We start from the raw sequence: 23762 nt of genomic DNA, 5'->3' as shown, positions 1-23762 counted from the left end.
CAAACGCTAGATGTCAAGCATCTACACATGACAGCAGTACACGTCCCTTGCATATAGCATGACATCTGAGCACAAAGAACAAATCAAGAATGCGCCTCACAGGCAACAGTGACCACACAGGAAAGCTCCTGTGTGAAGAGAGTATTAAAACCCTGTAACACCGGTGGCACATTCCCAGGACACCTACTTTTGCTTAAGAGCCTGATTCCGATTCTTCTGACGGTGTGAAGCTGATGCAAAGTCCACAAAAATCCCACAACCAGGAGCTCTAGTAGGGGGGCCATTTGCATCTATACAAGAAGAAAGAAAAAATATTTTTGAAAAAATGAAATAATTTTTTCATCCAGAGTAAAGCAATTAGAAGCATATAAAGCAATCACAGTCAATAAGGCCTTTACCTGAAACTAATAATAATGATAAACATCTCCGACAGGCATTTACATGTCCTGTTCCTGCCTGCTTCTTTGAAAACTTTCAGGCAACAAAGCAAAGTTTGCTGAGTGTCTATTGTATGTATGAATCACAGTACTAAAGTCTGGGCACAGCGGCACATACCTATAATCTCAGTACCTGGGAGGTTGAGACAGGAGGATCACAGGTTCATGGCCAGCCTCAGCAACTTAGTTAAGACTCTGAACAATTAAGCAAGACTCTGTCTCAGAATAAAAAATAAAAGGACTGGGGGTGTCACTCAGAGGTAGAATGCCCCAGGCTTCAATCCCTAAGACCACACACACACACACACACACACACACAAAAAAAAAAAAAAAAAAAAAAAGATTTAGAACTACTAAGAAAGTATAGCTGGTATGGTGGCATGCTCGCTTGTAATCCCACATTCAGGAGGCTGAGACTGGAGGACTGTGGTTCACAGGCAGCCTAAGCTAATTACTGAGGCCCTCCGTAACTTAGTGAGACCCTGTTTCAAAATAAAGAATAAAAAATAGGGCAGGGGGTGTAGCTCGGAGATCAAATGCTCTTGGGTTCCATCCCCAGACCCACAAAAAAGAAAAAAGAAAAAGAAAGTATATAGGATACTCCTGAGCATGGCGGCGCACCCCTGTAGTCCCAGTGCTTGCGAGGCTAAGACAGGACCACAGGCTCCCAGAGGACCTCAGCAACCCGGTAAGACCGCTTCAAAACAAAAAGTCAATAGGCTGGGTGGCAACTCAGAGGTAGAATGTCCCTGGGTTCAACCCCAATACCACAAAAAAGTATATCAAATATAATCCTCTGTCTACTCTACTTATCCTGAAAAAACAAAGATTATATAGTAGTCTGCTCTTATCCATGGTCCCACTTTCTGAGGTTTCAGTTACCTACAATTAACAACAGTCTGAAAATAGTAAGTGGAAAATTCCTGAAATAAACAACTCATATGTTATAAGCTGCATATCATTCTGAGTAGCATATGAAATCTCATGTGGTCCTGCCTAGAACATAAATCCTCCTTTTGTCCAGCGTAGCCACACTGTATACACCACCTGCCGGTTAGTCACTCAGCAGCTGCCCCAGTTATCGGGTTGACCATCTTGGCATCATGGTACTTACGTTTAACCTTACTTTACTTAATGATAGTCCCCAAAACCAAGAGTAGTGATGCTGGCAATTTGGCTATGCCAAAAAGAAACTATAAAGTGCTTCCTATAAGTGAAAAGATCACAGTTCTTTACCTAAGTAAAAAAAAAAAAAAATCATATGCTGAAATTTCTAAGATCTACATTAAGAAAGCTCTATCCATGAAAAGGCAAAGGAAGTAAGTTCGTGCCACTTTTGCTATCACACCTCTGCCAACAGCCTCAGGACCACAGGGTCTAGTTAAGATGGAAAAGGTGCTCCATTCCTGGGGGAAGGCAGGGACAGCAAACGTGTTCCAACTGACAGCTACGTGCTACACCAAAAAGCACAGAGCCCAGAAGACTTGGGCAGGGGACCCCGAGATGCAGGCACCAGGTCATTTCCCGCGAGTGAGGGATGCACACACAGACGCAGGGATAGGTCTGGACTGGAAACGACTGCTGGAGAGGGCGCGTCTGCCAATGGAAGCTGCGGCCTCACCTCCCGCGGAGCGACAGAAGTTGGCTAAGGGGAAGGACCCAAAGCCAGTCTTCAGCTGCAGGGAAGCTGGGCTCTTCTGGAAGATGCTCGTTGGAAACTACATTCTTAAAGTACAAAGGAGGCACCGGAGCTTAAAACGAGGGGACAGATGAGCTCTGTCAATGTGCGTCAACGCCACAGTAAGTGTGAAGAAGCTGGCACAGTGTGCAGAGCGAAGAACTTCCCTGCTCTCGAAAACAAAACCACCTGCCCTCGGTCTAGCAACGAGGACAGACGGCAGGGGGACAGCCAACTTGCTCATGGAATGATTCCACAGGCTTCATCTCAGCCATGGAAAAATATGCGGAAGAAGAACTGGAATTAAAATCTTATTAATGAGGGACAATGCACCTGGCCATCCCCAGTCTACCAGGATAAAATGTCCAGGCTGCATTTCATCTCCAAAGCAACCTCACTCTCAGTCTCTAGACCAGGACATCACCCGGTTTGTCCACACGCCCCTGCCTGGTGCCAGACCACATTTGACCAGCGACAGCAGACCTAATCTGGACATAACGCAGTGCTGGAAACCACTCCTGACTGCTGCCTCAGTGACATCATCCAAGCTGCGGTGGACGATGAAAACCAGGAGCTGCTGGAAGAACTTACGACGTCCTGAATAATTCCAAAGGCTTCCTGGGGCTGCACTGGAAGACGGGAAGAACAAGTTGGTGGAGAAGGATTTGCCAACATGCGATGAAGTGGGGAACTTGTTGAAGGCCATCAAGAAATGTTAACAAATTGAGGAACTAAAAAAACTTGTAGAGTCCTCTACAGAGGAAGATGAAGAAACAAAGTAAAACAGCAATGTTGACATTACCAAAATCCACTGAAGTGTTTTAAACCAAAAGCCATTAAAGGACAAAACTGCAGAATATGATCTTCACATGACAGACAGCATTGAAGTCACCCTGTGCTCACGGAGCAGCCTCTGCAGCCACATTTCCATGAGTTAAAGGACAACTTCCAATCGTGATGCTTTTCCATATGGTATTTGGCAAAGAAAACCATTAACTATGGAGATTCCACGATGATCCACGTCATCGTGGCTCAAGGATTCATCCACAGAGATGATCCTAAATATCACTGTAAGGTCAACGGCAGCTTGATGCTGCTTCAGGTGCCCCGGCCTCAGCTCACCATGCAGGCACGGCAGCATCTCACTTCATCACAGGAAGATGTGCAAGTGCCCTTCAGGAAGACATTGAGACAGACCACATTCACTTAACTCCTCATACAAGAGACTCTTATAGCTGTTGTTGTTATTAATTATTATTAACCTTTACTGTGCTTAATTTATAAACTAAACTTCATCACAGGTAGGTAGGGAGTAGAGTTCAGTACTACCTGTGATTTCAAGCATCCACTGGGGTCTGTGGACGCATCCCCCTCAGATGAAAGGGGACTATTAAACTACAATAAGAATGGGAACATAAATACAAAATAGCTAAAAAAAAAAGTAAGTGCAAATCAATACTAAAACAAGTACTTAGTATGTGGAAAAACACAAACCAAAGAATGTGAGTTTCATAAAAACACTTCAACACATAGGCATAGGTAAAAACTTTCTCAACAAGATCCCAAAAGCACAAGAAACTAAAAGACGGATGAAGATGTGGGATTCCATTCAACTGAAGAGCTTCTGTACAGCAAAGAAAATCATCAAGAACCTCAACAGAGAGCCAAAAGAATGGGAGAAATTTTTTGACAATTATGCCTCCAATAGAGGACTAGTATCTAGAGTATACAGAGTACTCAAAAAACTCAGAGCTAAGAAAACCAATAACCTAATAAAAATGGGCAAGTGAACTAAAAAAAGAGAAGAAATTCAAATGGCCAATAAATGTATGAAAAAAATGTTCAACATCATTAGTAAATCAAAGAGACGCACATCAAAACTACCCTGATAACTCCAACCAGAATGGCAATAATTCAAAACACAAACAACAACAAATGCTGGCGAGAATGTGGAGAAGTGGTAACTCTAATACATTGTTGATGGATTGCAAATTAGTGCAAACATTTTGGAAAACAGTATTGAGAATCCTCAGAAGAATGGGTACAAACCTACCATATGATCATGCCATACCACTTCTAGGTATCTACCCAAAAGAAAGGAAACCAAACTACCAAACTAATGCATGTGTACCCGTGTTCATAACCTCACAATTCACAATTGCCAAACTATGGAACCAGCCAAGATGCCCATTAAGAGATGAATGGATTACAATACACAGTGGAATTTTACTCAGCCTTAAAGAACAACATTACGTCATTTACGGTGAAATGTATAGAACTAGAGAACATTATGCTAAGTGAGATTAGTCAGTCACAAAAAGTAAAAAATCAGATTCCCTCCTTAATGTGTGGAAGCTAGGGTGAAGAGTCATGGGAGGAACTCTAGACAAGGAAGGAGAAACCCACAAATGAGCAAATAGGGTGACCTAAGGGGGATGGCAGGGGAAGAGGGACATTCCCTAAAGTACATGATGCACATTCACAAACATACAACATCAATCACTACGCCAAACATGGGGGGGGGGGGAACGGGGAAGGGCTAAATGAGTGATGTGTGCGTGTGTGCCTCCACCATCTTGCACTCAGTAAGACGTATGACTACAATGCACCAATAAAAGGTAAAAAATAAATAAATAAATAAAATTCCCAAAGATGTAATAAGACTAATTACTGGGCTGACAGAAAAGAATCACATGCTAAACAACTCCAGTCACCATCCTTCCCAATGGAACAAATCACTCCACAGTCTACTCTTTCCCTGGAGGTTTCCTGTGTGTATTTACTGGCATTTCTATTTTGACTGCATCTTAACTGTCTTCTCATTCATTTGGGGTGTGTGTGTACATTTATCAAAAGCAGAATAAACAATCCGTCCTTCCTTATGGTTTTATAAACTCTCAGAGCTCCTTTCCGCACAGCATCTCACTTTCCTAAGAGCCAGCAAGGGTGCGCTCAGGTGGACGCCGCGCTGGGTCAGAAGAGCCAGGCTGAGTCTCAGCACTGCCTGTGACGCCCTCAGGACTTGATGGTCAGTTCGCACACACTTCCCTTTCTTTGCCACACCCTCCACAGAGGATCACAAGAACCAGAACAGACCCTACTTCTGAAAGGTGGTGTGCTGAGCCTGAGAGATGTAACCACTTCTTAAAATGAGAAAACTGGGAGATGTGTTTCCAGTCAAAGAATTAAGACTGGCATAAAGGCATCCCTGGAGCAGAGCTGGCCCCGCTATGCCAGGACCAGCATTCAGCACACATTCTCTGACCCGAGATGATTTGCCTTCTGGAGGTGTATGAACTCTTTCAAGCAACATGGTTTACTGCAAAGAGTTTCCTCTTGGCCCCAAAAGGATAAAGCAGCGGATTAGCAAATCAGCCACAGGATACAGCAGGGTATTCACAAAAAGCAATACCATGACAGCCGGGGAAGCCAAACAAGATACAGAAAACCAATGTTGCCAGGCGTGGTGGCACATGCTTGTAATCCCAGCATTTGGGAGGCTCAGACAGGAGGATCCTGGTTCATAGACAGTCTCAGCTACTTAGCGAGGCCCTCCGCAACTTAGTAAGACCCAGTTTTAAAATAAAGAATAAAAAAATAGGCTGGGGTGTAACTCGGAAGTAGAATGCCCTGGGCCCCATAGCTGGTACCACACACAAAAAACAGTATCATCAGCAACTCGGAGGGTGCTGACGAGATGGTGGTGTCTGCAGCACTCCTGAGGGGCCTGGCAACACCATAAGCACTGTGTGTGAGCTTATTTAATTACTCAGACCTTAAAGAAGGCGTTGCTCTTCAGGAAACTGAGGCACAGCTAAGTGACAGTCCAAGATCACAACACCAGCAGTGGCACAGCGGGATCTGGAGCTCCAAGTGACCACCACGAAGCCCACTCTGCGCCTCCCACGACAGGGAGTGGGCCTTCGATGCTCTGCACCCCTTTCTATTCGCCTGTGTGAGCTCCAGCGTCTGGAGACCCAAGGCAGCAGCTTTGATGGGGCAGCAGCATGAAAGGAAGTGAGTCACTGACCATTTTTTTTTTGCGGTACTGAGGATGGAACCCAGGGGCATTCTACCTCCGAGAAACACTCCCAGCCCTATTTATTTACTTATTTACTTACCTATTTATTTATTTATTTTTGCAGCACTGGGGATGGAACCCAGGGACCTCCAAGCTACACTCCCAGCCCTACCCTTTTTTCTTTTATTTTTTGAAACAGAGTCTCACTGAGTTGCAAAGGGCCTCACTAGTGGCTGAGGCCATAGCAAACTGCAATTCTCCTGTCTCAGCCTCCCAAATGTCGGGACTGCAAACATATGCCACCACGCCCGGCTTTATTGACATCTCTTAAAGTAAGAATAGCAATTGCTAATCTTACAAATAAGACTAATAAGGACATAATATTAAGCTTAAAGGTAGGAACTGAGTCACTGAAAAAAGTCTTTCATAGACCTGCTGAGATGCGGGGAGTGTGAGGAATAGACTCTTGCTCATGCCTCGGCAACTCAGGGCAGGCAGGCTGTGGCTGCTGCACGGAACGTGCTCTCCAGCCACGGAAGCAGCCCTGGACCCCAGCCAGTCAGTATGGTCACGATGAGGACGGCCCTCATCTCTGTGACGGCAGGCACCCTGGCCTTAACATCTTTTCAGCTATAAATTTACAGAATACTCTCAATATACACATGGCCCCACAATTTCATCACCTCTGTAGCAAGCACAAAATGTGAGAGTCATGATCACTCTTCAGACTTTCATTTGTATTATTACACTGCACTAATTACTAGTTACAATTAATTTGATATTCATTACTAATTAGAGGATAGTTTAAAGTCTTCTATCATGCAATATTTTAAAAATTGCCCTAGTTTTCCTTTTGTGCTATTTTTTAGTGTTACTATTTTATCATATATCACAACTTTCCCTTTAAGTGATTTTAAATATTTACCCCCAGCTGGGTGCAATGACACCTGGATGTAATCCCAGCTGCTTGGGAGAAGGAGGTAGGAGAAGGGCAAGTTCAAGGCCAATCTCTATTTTTGAGATAGGGAGAACACATATTTTTAAAAAAGAGTTTTTTGTCCTATTCTTGCAAGTAACTTATCATGTCACATGCCAAGAATTTGAGGGGAAAACATAGTCCTGATTTCACAAAGAACATCTAGAAAAAAGGCCTGGTCAGAAGTATACTTCCTAACAAGCTCTTGAGCTGTGCCTGGCCTCGGGTCTGCTGCCTCTCACAAGGCTTCTGAGCCTCCTGGGCCCACCCCTCTGTGGAAACTCCAGGACAGTGCTATTGGGAAGGGCAAGAGCACGCATCTGCAGAATGACCAGGGCTGGAAAACAAGCATTGTGGTGCGCTGGAGACAGTGGCCAGCACGCTCCCAGAACAATGCTGGGCAGAAACAGGCCCTGCCACCTCTTCCCGCAGGACCAACCTGAGGCTCACAGGTGTCAGAGGCAAGGGGCAGTCGTCGTGACTGCGATATCCTTGGGTGTCCACCTGCAGCAGATGTCAGGTGGCTCCTGAGAGCCCATCACACACCTGCCCTGGGGTCCCTGTCACAGTCCGCCAGGTTGCGCTTCTGAAACAGTTCTGAAGACAGCTCGCCAACCCTTTCGTTCTCTGCAAGGATGGCTTTCTGAATTTCCTGTATCTCCCTCTTTTGGGCTGGAGGAAGCTCTTCAGGTTTTTCCTTGGATTCAAGCTCACTATTGCTATCGTCATCTCCATCACAAACCTCGAAGTCGTCTTCATAGTCCTACAAACAATAATAATGGTTTTGATACCCTCTAGGACCAATCAGTTAAGTCACATTCATGAGGAAGATATTACAATGTATAATTTAAAATAGGCAAAGTCCTCATTACAGCTAAAAAATATTTTATGGCTCTTTGATTTTATTATTATTGATTTTTTTTTTTTTGCAGTACTGGGGATCGGACCCAGAGGTATTCTACCTCTGAGCTATACCCCTATCCCTATTTTTTATTCTTTATTTTGAAACAGGGTCTCACTGAGATGCACAGAACCTCACTAAGTAGCTGAGGCTCTCCGTGAACCATGATCCTCCTGTCTCAGCCTCTCAATGCTGAGATTACAAGCATGTGCCACCACGCCTGATAATATTATTGAATTATAATTCTGTATATGTTGCTGCATTGCTTGAAAAATGAGCCACACAATACTAAACCATGCACACTAAGAGCTATTGATAATATTGATGATGTGTATTCTGGAAAAAGAAAGCCGATGGGTTTTTTTAATAGGATTGTAATAAATCTACGTTCACTGTGGGGATTGCTGCTATCGTAACATTACCTCTTCCAATCCATATACACAAGGTATCTCTCCATTTACCTAAGTATTCTTTAATTTCCTTTAACAATTTTTTTATAGTTTTCAATTCTCAAACCCTGTCCTTTTTGGCTGAATTTATTCCTAAATGTTACTCCTTTATTTTCCCTTTCCCCCACCCAGACTGTTTTACTCTTTTTGATGCTGTTACAGATGCAACTGCTTTCTTGATTTCTTTTTTCAGATATTCATTGTTAATGTAAGGAAATACAACTGGCTTTAGTGTGTTTAAAAATATAATGCACAAACATTTGTGCTGAGAATGTAAAAAAAAAAAGAAAAACATATATATATACACATGGGTATGGTTAGATACACACACACTTTTTTTTTTTTTTTTTTTTGGTACTGGGGGTGTAACCCAGGGGCTTTCTACCTCTGGGCTATACTCCCAGACCTATTTTATACTTTATTTGGAAATGGGGTCTCACTAAGTTGCTGAGAGCCTCACTAAGTAACTGAGGCTAACTTCAAACCTGTGTGATCCCCCTGTCTCAGCCTCCCAAGCACAGGGATCACAGGCATGCGCCACCACACCCGGCTCACATACGCTTTTTTTGTGTGTGTGGGTCTGGGGATGGAACCCAGGGGCATTCGACCTCTGAGCTACACCCCCTGCCCTATTTTTTATTCTTTATTTTGAAACCGGGTCTCACTGAGTTGCAGAGGGCCTCACTAAGTAGCTGAGGCTGTCCGCGAGCCGTGATCCTCCAGGTCTCAGCCTCCCAAATGCTGGGATTACAAGCGTGCGTCACCATGCCCGGCTTCACATACACATTTTAAATCCAGTGCAGAGACGTGGGTTAAATTATAAAACCATTTAATTATATAATTTTGGTAAGCACTGATAGCAGTAGAACAAAGATTTTAATAAATAACAGCTAGACCTAAATCAAACCTTCTCAGATATAGAGTATTAAGAAAAAGAAGAAAAAGGGATATTAAATTATTACACATATTCTCATTTTAAAAACAAATTATTTATGAGTTGAGAAAAATTTTAACTTTTGTACATACTTCAAAATCATCCTCTAAGCTGGCTGGGTGGTCAGCTCCTGCATTCTCTAACTCACTATCTTCCTTTTCAATTTCCTAGAAATGAAAATCAAACATGAAACAAAATTCAATAATCAACTTAAATATTGAAGCTATCAAATGTGAAAATATGTTTTCTGAGATTAATTACTATTGCTAATTTAAAGATGTAAAACTAAGCCAGGTATAGTAAGTAGCACATGCTTGTAATCTCAGTACTTTGGAAGCTGAAACTAGAGGACTGAAGGTTTGAGGCCAGCCTCAACAACTTGGCAAGACTCTCGGTAACTTAGCAATATCCTACACTTCAAAAGAAAAGCTAAATAGGGGGCTGAGGTGTGGCTCAGAAGTAGAAGCCCCGGTTCAACCTCCAGTACCATACACACAGGAAGAAAACAACATAACCTAACTTTGATTTTTTTCCCCTGTGGTACTGGGGATTGAACCCAGGGGTACTGTACTACTGAGCAATATCCCCAGGCCTATTTTATTATTTTTATTTTGAAACACGGTCTAAGTTGCAGAAGTCCTTGCTAAATTCCTGAGGCTAGCAGAGAACCTCTAATCCTCCTGTCTCAGCCTACCAAGTACTGGGATGACAGGTGTGCCTGGCTTTCTTGATGGCTTACTGTCGTTGTACATGCCAGTGAGATTCACAGAGGTGTGTGTGTATATATATGTGTATTGGGGGGCGGGTCGGACAGTTGGATCCGGTGGTGGTTCTATGCTGAATCTCCACAGTGGTTGTACTAATTTGCAATCCCACCAACAGTGTAGAAGAGTTCCTTTTCTCCATATCCTTGCCAGCATTTATTACTGTTTGTATTCTTGATGATGACCATTTTAACTGGAGTTAGATGAGATCTCAAGGTACTTTTTCCCTTTTTTTTTTTTTTTTTTTTTTTTTTTGGTACTAGGGACATTCTACCTCCAAGATGCTACACTCAAGCTTGCTTTTTTATTTTGAAGCAGGGTCTTACTAAGTTGTTAAGGGTTTCCCTAAATTTCTGAGGCTGGCCTCTAATCTGCAACTCTCCTGTCTCAGCCTTCCAAGTACTGGGATTACAGTCATGTGCCACCGGGCCCAGGTCCAGGGCATTTTTGATTTGCTTTTCCTCGATTGCTAAAGATGTTGAGCATTTTTTCATCTATTTGTTGGCTATTTGTGTTTCTTCTTTTCAGGAATATGTAGTCACTTAATTGGCCCATTTACTGGCTGGGTTACCTGTTTCCCTAGCTCTGTAAAAAATACCACTGGTATGTTGATAGAAATTGCACTGGATTTGTAGATGGCTTTTGGCAATATTTATTCTGCCTATCCAAGAACAAGGAAGTTCTTTCCATTTTCTGTTTCCTTCAGTTTCCTTCTTCGGAGTCCTATAATTCTCATTGTAGAGGCAGGTCTATTACCTTCTTGGTTAAATTTATCCTAAGCATTTTATTTTGGGGGGCTATTGTGAATGAAATTGTTTTCCTGAGTTCTTTTTAGTAGATTCATTACCGGTGTATAGAGAAGCTACTGAGTTTTGCATGTTGGTCTTGAATTCTGCTACTTTGCTGAATGTGCTTATCAAGTCTAGAAGTCTTCAGGTAGAGTTATTTTATTCTTCTAAAGAAGGCTACATGATCTCTAGATGATCATTTAATCTACAGAGATTATTTCACTCTTCCTCTTTCTTTCTTATATACATCCCTTTAATTTTCTTTTCTTGCTTAATTTCTCTGGCTAAAATTTCAAGTATTATATTGAATAGAAGTGGTTTTAAAGGGCTTTCTTGTCTTGTTCCTGATTTAATAAGAAATGCTTCCAGTTTTTCCCCTTTTAGTATGATGTTGGCTTGGGGTTTGTCATATATTGCCTTTATGATATTGAGGAAATGGAAAAGTTTCCCATTTCTTCAATAAAACCTTTTTAATTCTAATGGGGAAAAAAAAGGCCTCCAAGCATGCCCCTGCCTGTTCGTCACCTGTGAACTATTACCTACCAAGGGGTCAGCTGCTTGCACTGCAAAGACAGAGAGATAGAAAAGTCTGCTCAAGAAGGGTATCAGTCCAAGTCCTGCCGAAACCGTCTCAGAGCCCAGGTGTCAAAGCATCCCCAGAGCCCCCTGCCTGGCAGCCCTTCCTGCATGGAGGGCAGGTCAGCGCCAGCACAGACCTGAGCCTGCACTGAGCACCAACGTATCCCCAGAGGCCCCTACCTATGGCCCTTCTTGCATGCAGGGAGGTCGGCGCCAGCAGACCCGAGCCTGCACCAAGCACCACTGTATGGGCGGCCCCTTTGATCTCTACCTAAGTCCTGAGGTAGGAGGGGTACCCACTGGTCCCAGGAGGCTTGGTTGGGGGGGGGCCTGCACAGATCGTTGTTCCATGGCAAGAGAGAAGCAGAGACGTAACATAGGGTTAGAAAACTCCTCTTTTCGCTTGAACCTGTTTCTGTTCACATCTGTATCCGGTCTTCCCAATACTCTCACTGCCAATTCTGGTCCATAAGACACACAATGCACGTGCCCCAGGCATCCTCCAGGCTCCTACCCACCCAGCTGGCCCAACCATGGGATCCAACATCCCGCCTAGGCCTGCCCCATCCTGTCCACTCCAACTGCCATCCAGAATACACACTCACTGTCCCTACTGGGTCCCTGCTGTACAAAGGAGGCAAGACTAGAAAGGTGACGTGGTAATGTTTGGGCTTCGGGGCAAGAAGAAGGGCTCCCACGGCACTGGGCCAAAGCCTGGGCACACACCTCGTATCTCATACCCAGGATGTGCATACAGGAGAGAGAGTAAGTTCAGGATGCAGGGAAGCCAAGCTGGTGTGCCGTGGGACAGTGACCGTGAGGATGATTAGCAGAGCAAGCAGGAGAAGACAGGCATGCAGACCCCGAGCGCAGAGCCGAAGCCACTGCCGCTCAACGACATCACCTCTCTCACCTCCGACACCTCGGAGCACTGTGCAGTGAACACCACCATAGGATTCATGAACTATGCCACAGGAGTCTACTGTGCCTCGTCTCGGGGTGCTCTGATTTTCCAGATACAAATGGGTTCCACTCTGCTTGTATGTGCCTATAAGACCAATGGATCAGTAAGGGTATTGCACAGCCTGGAAGTGGGGAGGGTTTTGAAAATAATAATATCCCTCTAGCCGGGTATGGTGGCGCACGCTTGTAATCCCCACGCTTGGGAGGCAGAGACAGGAGGATCGCGCAGGTTCGAAGCCAGCCGTGCTGGCTTAACAGACCCTGTTTCCGACTTCCAGGAAGATGGCGACGGAGAAAGGTGGGACCTACGAGCCCCGCTAACAACCAATCTCTATTACCACAAAATCAGCGCCTTTCATAGCCAGAAAACACCATCAGCCAAGAAACAAAAAATGTAATTACTAGGGACAGAGAAAAAGAGGGCTGGAAAAACGAGACACCAGAAAGAAACCAGACTGCAGTGCTGCGGCCAGAGCCGTGGCGCGGAGCGGCGGGCGCCATCTTACCTTGCAGCACCAGGCCCCAGAGAGGAGGGGGACTCAGAACGGAGCACAGAGCCACAGAGGAGATATGCCGGCCTCATGCCCAAGGACAATGGCAGCAGCGCCTTACTGCCGGCAGCAGCGATGAATTCACCGGACAGCACCAGACCAATGCATTCAACAGCCCACCAGGCTCCAGGGAGGAGCGGTGGACAGCGAGCTGAGGTGAGCTGCTGCAGAAGAGCCAGGCAGGATTTGGCAGATTTTACGGCACAGGGAGCATCTAAAGCTCCCAGAGGCTGGGCTCAACACACGCTGCAGGGACTCAGAGCGGAGCTCAAAACCAGAGAAGAAATACGCCAGCCTCATGGCCGAGGGCGTGGCAGCGGCGCCATATTGCCACCGGTGGCAACAGCAGCGAATTCACCGAGTCCACTACAGCTCCATCGGCACACTCATCAACAGTAAGTCAAGTTGCGGACCCTAGAGAAGAAATCCCAGTACTGCACTCCCAGGGACTTGACCCAGTGGGGGAGTGGCGGTGGCTGAAATATCACACCATAGGAGAACGCCCAACCTGGCACCCCCCATGGTCTAAAGCAGCCTCGATTGACTCCCTGGGTCTGAGACTCTGCGATACAACCTAATAAAGGAGTAGTGGGGACTGAGATCCAGAGCACCTTAAGTGAAGTCTTAGTGACCCAAGGGAAGAACCCAGAGAAGGGACAAACTTCTGAAATCATGGGAAAGAGGAATAACAATGGATCAATGAATGCCCACAACCCCACAACATCAGAATCCGATAAAACAGAAATTCAGAGATTTCTAGAAGATCAAATCAGGAAAATAACTGTAAAAAGAAGAGAGCTGTTTCAAAAAGAATTCAGAGAGAGCCAAAAAGAGATAAAGAATGCAATTAATGAAATAAAGTCCTCAAGTCAAAGTACAAACAACCAATTAGACCACATGGAGAATAGAATCTCACTCTTAGAAGATGATCACTCAAAAAATGAACGCATAGTTTCTAATTTAGAAAAAAAAATCCGACAGCAGGAATCTGACATTGAAGAAATATGGGCCCATTTTAAGAGAGCTAACCTAAGAATAATTGGAATAGAGGAGGGAAAAGAAGGTGAAACCAAAGAGATCAACAATCTCTTCAAGGAAGTAATAGCAGAAAATTTTCCAAACATAGAGCAAGAGGTCGATACACAGGTCCAGGAAACTCATAGAACCCCCTTTAGACAGGATCAGAGAAGAGGATCCCCACGCCACATAATTGTCAAAATGACCAATGTGGAAGCCAAGCAGAGAATCTTAAAGGCAACAAAAGCAAAGGGCCAAGTGACATTCAGAGGCAAACCAATTAGAATCACTCCAGACTTCCCAAACCAAGTCATGAGAGCCAGAAGGCCTTGGAGTAACATATTCCAAACTCTGAAAGAAAACAACTTCCAGCCAAAAATTTCCTACCCAGCAAAACTTTCTATCAAATTAGATGGGGAAGTAAGAAGCTTCCATGACAAACAGAAACTGAAGGAATTTATGTCTTCAAAACCAGCACTAGAGAAAATACTCAAAGAGATTAACTACAATGAAGAATTAGGTAACACACACCAGAACCAGAGAAACAAGATTTTCCATCCAACAGACAACTAAGATTGGTTATCTGTGGAGATTCATTATTTATGTTAGTCTTTTACCTATCTCTAAATTGTATTGTTTGCTTTTATTGTTGCTAATATTTAGGATTTCTAGTTGGAATATTAATATACCTTCAGATATAGCATTTGGAAATATTTTATTCCATTCTATCAGTAACTTTTAACTCTGTTTACATTGTCTTTGGATATACAATATTTTTTTTTAATTTTTAGGGAGTTTGTTTACCCTTCTGTTGCCTGTGCCATTGAAATCATATCCAAGAAATCACTGCCAATTTCAATGTTGTGAGGTTTAATGACCCAGATTTTCTTCTAAAAGTTTATAGTCTTAAGATTTATATTTAGGTCTTTTATCTATTTTGAGTTAATATTTGTATATGGTGTTAGGTAAGGGTCCAATTTTATTCTTTTTCATGTAATTATTATTTTTCAACAATATTTAGTCAAAAGATTATTATTTTCTCCACCAAATGTTTGTGGAAACCTTGTCAAAAATAACTTGACAATATATGGAAGAATTTATCTCTAGGCTTTTAACTCCAATGGTTTATATATATGCCTTTATAACAGTACTACACTGTTTCAATTATTGTAGCTTTATATGGTTTGAAATCAGAAAATATACATCTTCTAGCTTTGTTCTTTTTTGAGATTGTTTTGGGTATCTAGAGTCCATATTCCATATTAGGATAGATTTTTTTTTCTGAAAAATAAATAAATAAATGTATAATAGTTTCACCTAAAAAATATTCTCTGGTAAGAAAGAAAGCAAAAAGAAATATTGAAATGTTATCTTTAAGTCATCAAAAGCTTGGTATCAGACAAATGAAACTGTTCTGTGAGATTATCATTGTTAATTTTGGATAAATTACTATAATACTAGATGTCAACCACTAAGTCAAGCATGGGAAGGAGGGATAGGGAGGGAATGGGGTGGGAATTGGGTAGGGGCTAATTGGGCGATGTGTGCATGTATGTCTACAAAAGTTTTTTTTTTTTTTATCCCATTATGATGTATGAATACAGTGCACCAATAAAAAAAAAATTTAAAAAAAAGAGACCCTGTTTCCAAAAAAAAAAAAAAAATAGGTCTGGGAGTGTAGCCTGGATATAGAAGGGCTTCCAGGAACCCCAGTACCACCACCACCAAAAAAAAAAAAAAATATATATATATATATATATATATATATATATATATATATCCCTCTAGCCAAGGTGACCATGGAGGGAAGAGGAGGGACCAAATTATTAGTGTTGGGAATGAAAGAGAACGTAACTCAGATCCTGTGGGCATCAGCGGGACGACCAGGAGATGGGCAGCATCACACCTATCCAGCCACTCCGGAGGCCGAGGCAGAAGGATAGCAAGCTGCAGGCCAGCCCTGGAATCTTAGCCAGACCCTGTCTCGAGTAAAATCTTCTCTGTACCACTGTGGCTCTCACTATCATGTACAATTACAATGCCCCAGTAAAAATTTGTAATAGATAAATAATTGTTTAAATGCCTAGGGATGTGCCACTCAGTGGCAGAGTGCTTGTCTGGCATGTGTGCGGCCCTGGGTTCCATCATCAGAATCACAAAATAAGAGAATGACCAAGGAATACTATGAGCAGCTCTAGGTCCAAAATTTGATAAGCTAGGTGAAATGGACCAATTTCTTGAAAAATACACACTGCCAAAACTCACATCAAAAGAAAAAGACAATCTGAGTAGCCCTACAGGTATAAAGAAACTGACTCAGTAGTCAAAACCTTCTTGTAACAGAAAGCATCAGGCCCAGCTAGTACTACAAGTCCCTAGCATTTGTGACTCCCAGCGAACAGTTAAGGAAACCATGGCTGTCTATAATCTCTTCCAGAGGAGAAAAGCAGAGGGAACTCTTCCAAGCTTGTCCAATGAAGCTGCTCCAAAACCAAAACCGGACAATGGCATACGAGAATAAAAAACCCACCGACCCATAAGTCTCATGAATACAGACCCAAAAGAAGTCAGGCATGGTGTTGCACACTTGTAATCCTAGTGCTTGAAAGGCTAAGATGGAGGATTGCAGGTTCAAGGACAGTGTCAGCAAGTAGTGAGACTTTTATTAACCTAGCAAGACCCTGTTTCTAAACAAAAATAAAAAAATAGAACTGGGGGTATAGGTTGGAGGTAGAATGCCTCTGGGTTGAATCCTCAGTCAAACACACACACACACACACACACACACACACACACACACACACACCTGTACCAAAATGAACTCGACAGTGTATAAAAAGAATTATACACCACTGGGATTTATCCCAGTTAGGAAGGGCCACTTCAACATTCAAAAACCAATATATTCCATTAGGTCCACCGATTAAAAAAAGGAAAAAAAATCACATGATCCTATCAGTGGATGCAGAAAAATAGCTCACAATCCAATACCCATTCATGATACAACTCTAAGAAAACTAGGACTAGAAGGAACTCCCCCAACTTGGAAAAGAATAGCTACCAAAAAAAATAATAAAACCTATAGTTTACTCAGTGGTGAGAAACTCCTAGTTTTCCTCAAAATCAAGAACAAAACAAGTATGCTTCATCAAAACTCTTCAATATACTTGAAGTCCTAGCTAACACAAGACAAGGAAACAGCTACACTGAATGAGTAGGACGAAATACAACTTTGTTCATAGATGGCATGATTGTGTAGAAAAGCAAAACACTAACAACGGGCATGGTGGTAACATATGTGACCCCAGTGGCTCACCCCTCATCATCAACTAAGGAGGCTGAAGCAGGAGGACACATGTTTGAGGCCAGCCTGGGAAACTTAGGGAAACCTTGTCTTAAAAAAATAATTTTTAAACAGCCAGGGATGTGCTCAGTGGCAGAGCACTTGTCTAGCATGCACAAGACTTTGAATTCAATCCCCAGCACTGCCAAATATATATAATTAACAACACACTGGTAAGAGAGCAGGATGAGTGACCACGTGTCTGTACAGGACTGCAAGATGAAAGCAGCCACCTGCTCACCACAGCCCATCACTCCCTTGCTGAGGAGCCAGCTTCCACACAGACCGGCCTTGCTCGGGGCCCTGCTAGGGGACAGAGGTAGCCACGGCCATTCCAGCTCCGCTCTGCAGGGAAGTGCAAGACTGCAGACTCCAGGATGTGGAGCCTACCTCTGTGGTCAATGAACTGTGTGACCTGGAGCAAGTACTGAGCCTCTCTGTGCCTCAGTCATCTCCTCTGAAATGGCAATTACCCCTAATCCCCGCACCAGAGAGGCCTGGACAGGATGCATGGACAGCGCCGACCTGAGGATGTGCATGTGACCTGCTGTCCCCACTAGTAGGGAGGTGCCACACTGAGGAGTCTCCACCCAAAACTACTCCAGGTGAAGCCAGTGATGACATCAAGTGCTATGCAAGAAAAAGGCAAAGCCTCCCACATACCCAGGAATACCCCAGTGGTTAGGGCTCTCCACGACTGCTGGGTAACCAACTAAGACAGAGTCACTGTTGATGCTGCAAACACAGGACTGAAACATAAGAAAAAACAGGCTCCCAGAGATCTCCAGTTGCCTCTGGAATCTCTCTCAGGAAAAACACATCATACATGTCATTCCTCTGGGGATAAACAAAAAAAAAGGGGGGGAATTTAAAATACCTCACTGACTTTTTTTTTTTTTTTTTTTTTGGTGGTCCTGGTGTTCCTGGAAACCCTTCTATCTCCGGGCTACACTCCCAGACCTATTTTATACTTTGATTTGGAAACAGGGTCTCTTAAGCCAGCACAGCTAGCTTCGAACCTGCGCAATCCTCCTGTCTCCACCTCCCAAGTGCGGGGATTACAAGCGTGTGCCTCCATGCCCGGCCTCACTGACAATTTTTTATACTGATTACATGTTATAGGAATACTATTAGTTGGGTATGGTGGTACATGCGGGTAATTCCAGTACTCAGAAGGCTGAGACAGTAGGACTACAGGTTCAAGAACAGCCTCAGCAAGTAGCGCGACTTTCATCAACCTTAGCAAGACCCTGTTCTTAAAATAAAAATAAAATAGAGCTGAGGGTATAGCTCAGAGGTAGAGTGCCCCTGGGTCCAATCCTCAGTTCCACAAAAAAAAGAAAAATAAAAAGATACTATTTGAGCTGGATGTGGTAGCATACACTTGTAGTTCCAGTTCTTGGGAGGCTGAGACAGGAGGACTGCAAGTTGAAGGTTCATAGCCAGCCTCAGCAACTTAGGCCGATCCCAACTTAGTGAGACCCTGTTTCCAAGCAAAGAATAAAATAGGTACAGGGATGTAGCTCAGAAGTAGAATGCTCTGGGTTCAATCCCAAGTACAGAAAAAAAATAATTTATTGAATTATGGTATTAAAATTAATTTCATGATTCCTTTTTACTTTATTAATGACTACTAGAAAAATTTAAAGTTATAAATGAGCCCCACATTATAATTCTAGTGCTTATCTAGTGCTTAAAAGAAAATTAGGCTGGGTGTGGTGGCGCACACTGTAATCCCTGTGCCTGGCAGGCTGAGACAGAAGGATTGTACAGGTTCGAGCCAGCCTCAGCTACTTAGTGAGGTCCTGTGTCCAAATAAAGTATAAAGTAGGTCTGGGAGTATAGCCCAGAGGTAGAAAGCCTCTGGGTTCCACTACCAGCAACACCAAAAAAAGAAAAAAGAAAGAAGAAAATTCGGAGATATGAATAAAATGAAAAATAAATCTATACATCTTCCCCCAATAATTTCACAATTCTACTTTAAGAAATTTATCTACAAAAAGAATAAGGTAGATCTATATCACTGGAACTAGAGATATTTCTATAATGAAATGTGAAAAAAGGTAACTGTATAGTGTATGTTTGAGTGTGGAAAAACAAAAGCCACGTATAGTGGTGCACATCTGTAATTCCAGTACCTGGGAGGCTGAGCCAGGAGGATCAAAGGTTCAAGGCCAGCCTCAGCAGCTTAGCAAGACTCTCAGCAACCCAGCGAGACCCTGCTTCAAAATAAAAAGTAAAAAAGGGCTGGGGATATAACCTGGAGGTGGAACACCCCTGAGTCCATCCCCACTGCCATAGAACGAGTGACATGCCAAATTCCCCAAATAAATATTGAGAGGTGACTGTATGCCAGGCGTGGTGGTGCGCACCTGTGATCTCAGAATTTAAGAGGCCAAGACAGAAAGATCACAGGCGTGCGGCCAGTCTCAGCAGCTTGGTGCGGCCCTGCTTCAGAGTGGTGCGCGCTCGTCATCCCAGAATCCGGGAGGCTGAGACAGGAGGATCGCAATTCGCGGCCGGCCTCCGCTCCTTAGTGAAGCCCTCTGCAACTCAGTGAGACCCTGTTTCAAAAAATAATAAAGAATAAAAAATAGGGCTGGGGGTGTAGCTCTAGGGTAGAATGCCGCTGGGTTCCATCCCTAGTACTGCAAAAAATATATAAATAAATGAAATAAAGTTGGGGTGTAGCTCAGAAGCACCACACAGAATCTGCCGTACAGATTATATATATAAGCAGTCTATGAAAGAAATGTCTGAAAGCTCACTTTTGCCTGTGCTGAGGGGTGTGGCTGCAGTGAGACAGTGACCCAGCTGGACTCCCACATACGACGAAAGCCCTTCTACCTAAAGCAGCAGGTGCTACGGCCGGTGCACCTGGCACTGCTTGTGTTTGCATGCATGCACAGAATACAGGTGATGGAAACACGGCACCAAACTCACAAGGGGGACTGTCGCAAGGTCACGAAACTCACACAGCTCTCAAAGACAGAAGACATTCCTCAGAAAAGCAGCCAGCACATGCTTGCCTCACTACACGTAAGAACAATACCCCAAGCTAGAAAAACGGCTTGACAATAAACTAACTCCACCGTGCACTCTTTTATAGTTATTAGACAACCATTACAAAGACTACTCTTATGATAAGTATGAAGATGGTTTATAAAATAGTCAGTAGTGAAATGTTGACATAGTAGTGAAAAAGCAGCACACACCACACTCTCACTAGCACGAACGCAGACAAGGGCACTGAGCAGGGACGCACTGCAGGAGAGGGCAGGGCGGCGATGAGGACAGTGACAGTGTCTGCTGGGATGTGCCAGAAGCCACCTGGCCTCAGGGTGGGGCAGTCCCACAGTGACCAAGCTCTTCACTGGTTATAGGTCTACTCAAACCATTTCTTCTTGAAGTAGTTTTGGTAATTTATGTCTTTAAGAATCTGTCCCTTTCATCTAACTTCTCTGTTAGCATGAAACACTGTTCTATCCATTGTTCAAAGTGGGGCGCCACTTTGAATAATTTGTGAATTGTCTACTCCCTTCAATTCCATCAATTTTTGCTTCTTGTATTTAAGGGCTCTTTTTCTGTAGGTATTCATTTAAATGGTTACAGCTTCCAGGGTTGGTAGCACACACTTGTAATCCCAGTATTTGAGAGGCTGAGACAGGAGGATCACAGGTTCGAGGACAGCCTCAGCAACTTAGCAAGACCATTTCAAAATAAAAAGTGCTGGGGAGGTAGCCCAGAGGTACAATGTCCCTGGGTTCACTTCCCAGTACCAAATAAAATAAATCATTGCATATTCCTGTTGCACTTACTATCTGATCATTTTGAGATGCCTGTCTTTAGGAACACTGTTTATCTCAAAGTCTGTTCTGTCTGATAGTAATACAGCCGTTCCAACTCTGGTGTATGTCACAATTTGTCTTTGTCAGTGTTTTCCCTGTCACTCTGTTGGAGTCTCTAGTGTACCTTCCAGGATCACCAGTCAAATGGACCATCTGTGAATAGGTCCTGCCTCAGGCCCTGCTTTCAAGGGGAAAGAAACACACACATACCGCTGACTCACAGAATAAAACCCGTACGTTTTCAACGCAGACTGTCTTACCTTCCTTTGTGCATCTTTATTTTTCCCATCATTCCTTACTGAATTCTCTGCATGCCTAGGAAAGCAAACATAACCAAAATCAAAATTTACTCTTAAGTGGAGTATTTTAAAAATAAAATATTTTTCATCTCAGTAAAGGCTCTGATTTAAAAAAAACTATTACAGGTTGGTAATCATGGTTTTTGTTTGTTTGTTTGTTTGTTTGTTGGGTTTTTTTGCAGGTCTGGGGATGGAACCCAGGGGCATTCGATCTCTGAGATACACCACCTGCTCTTTTTTTTTTTTTTTTTAATTCTTTATTTTGAAACAGGGTCTAAGTTGCAGAGGGCCTCACTAAGTAGCTGAGGTTGTCCACGAACCATGATCCTCCAGTTTCAGCCTCCCAAATGCTGGGATGACAAGCGTGCACGCCACCACACTCAGTTTAGTCTTTGTTTTGTTTTGTTTCTTTGGTGGTACTGTGTTCCTGGAAACCCTTCTACTTCCGGGCTACAATCCCAGACACCTATTTTTTATTTTTAAATTTGGAAACAGGGTCTCTTAAGCCAGAGAGGCTGGCTTTGAACCTGCGCAATCCTCCTGTCTCTGCCTCCCAAGCTCGGGGATTACGAGCATGCACCACCACGCCGGGCTCTCTGTTTTTTGTTTTTTTTTTTTTGTGATACTGGGTCTCCGGGCTACACTCCCAGATCTATTTTATATTTTTATTTGTTAACAGAGTTGCAAAGGGCCTAAGTAGCTGAGACTGTCTGCATACCTGCGATCCTCCGATCCTCCGGTCTCCGCCTCCCGAATGCTGGGATTATAAGGGTGCACCACCACCAAGTTCAGCTAGTGTTTTGTTAAAACTGTGAATGCTAAAGTCATCCTGACATTTTTACTATTTTAGCAGTAGTTGAATATAGAAAGTATCTTTAGGGCATGCATTTTTTTTTTTTCAGTACTGGGGATGGGACCCAGTGGAATTCTACCTCCAAGCTACACCCCAGCCCTATTTTTTATTCTTTATTTTGAAACAGGGTCTCATTGAGTTACAAAGGGCCTCACTAAGTAGCTGAGGCTATCTGCAAACTACGATCCTCCTGTTTCAGTCTCCCGAATGCTGGTATTATAAGCGTGCGCCCCCATACCTGGCTAGGACATGCATTTTAATAGATTTGTAGGCTGTACAAATGTTTATCTTTTTTTTTTTTTTTCTTTTGGTGGTACTGTGGTTCCTGGGAACCTTTCTACCTCCAGGCAACACTCTCATACCTATTTTAAATTTTTATTTAGAAACAGGGTCTCTTAAGCCAGAGAAGCTGGCTTCGAACCTGCACGATCCTCCTGTCTCAGCCTCCCAAGTGTGGGGATTACAAGTGTGCGCCACCACACCCCGGCTAATGTTTATCTTTTTTTTTTTTTTTTGTGGTACTGTGGGTGGAACCCAGAGGCTTTCTACCTCCGGGCTATACTCCCAACCCTATTTTATATTTTATTTTGAAACAGGGTCTCACTAAGTTGCTGAAAGCCTCACTAAGTAGCTGAGGCTGGCTTCGAACCTGCGCGATCCTCCTGTCTCAGCCTCTCAAGCGTGGGGATTACAAGCGTGCGCCACCACGCCCGGCAATGTTTATCTTTTAAGAGCCTACTGCAAGCCGGATGTGGTGGCACATGCTTGTAATCCCAGCATTGGGATTGCAGTTTGGAGGATTGCAGTTCAATGATAGCCTCAGCTACTTAGTGAGGCCCTTCCCAACTTAGTGAGACCCTGTTTCAAAATAAAGAATAAAAATAATAGGGCAGGGGGTGTGGCTCGGAGGTCAAATACCCCTGGGTTCCATCCCCAGACCCACACATACAAAAAAAGAGCCTACTGCATATGAGGCCCAGACTTCCATCCTCAGTACCACAAAATAAAATTAATAAAACAATAAAATAAAGCTTAGGGCTACTTGCAAAATGAGTTTATATCCAAGCTCTGATTTAATAGTAATCTTCACCAGGTAGGTACCAGCATCACCGATGCCCTGGGGGCCGCCCACATCAGCTAGGCTGAGAGGCAGGCATGAGGTGTGGCCCGGGTGGGGCAGCAGCAAGGTCTGCAGGGGAGCCACAAGCTGAGCACTGGAGGAGGGCGCTGTGGCAGCGGTTTGCTCACATCTGGAAAGGGGCCATACCCTGCACTTGTAGATGCAGTTCTTCAGACAGAGAAGGGACACCTCCTCACATATCAAAAGATCCCAAGTGACTGCTTTCTCCAGAGTGAGTAAT

At 43.6% G+C, this 23762-nt stretch overlaps 1 protein-coding gene across 1 annotated transcript in view; it reads right to left on the bottom strand.

The window, feature by feature from the left end:
* Nucleotides 1–23762, bottom strand: part of DYNC2I1 (dynein 2 intermediate chain 1) — a gene marked incomplete at both ends in the record, with an annotated part of 68380 nt that overhangs the window by 29148 nt on the left and 15470 nt on the right. Inside the window, 4 exons of the mRNA XM_080701299.1 lie at nt 188–290; nt 7659–7875; nt 9489–9563; nt 21510–21564. Coding sequence (XP_080557425.1) covers nt 188–290; nt 7659–7875; nt 9489–9563; nt 21510–21564 — 450 coding nt within the window. The remainder of the gene's footprint in view (nt 1–187; nt 291–7658; nt 7876–9488; nt 9564–21509; nt 21565–23762) is intronic.

The sequence above is a fragment of the Muscardinus avellanarius genome, assembly GCF_963383645.1.
Source record: "Muscardinus avellanarius genome assembly, chromosome: 9".
In the NCBI taxonomy this organism is placed as follows: Eukaryota; Metazoa; Chordata; class Mammalia; order Rodentia; family Gliridae; genus Muscardinus; species Muscardinus avellanarius.
This window is presented reverse-complemented; position numbering and strand designations above follow the sequence as displayed.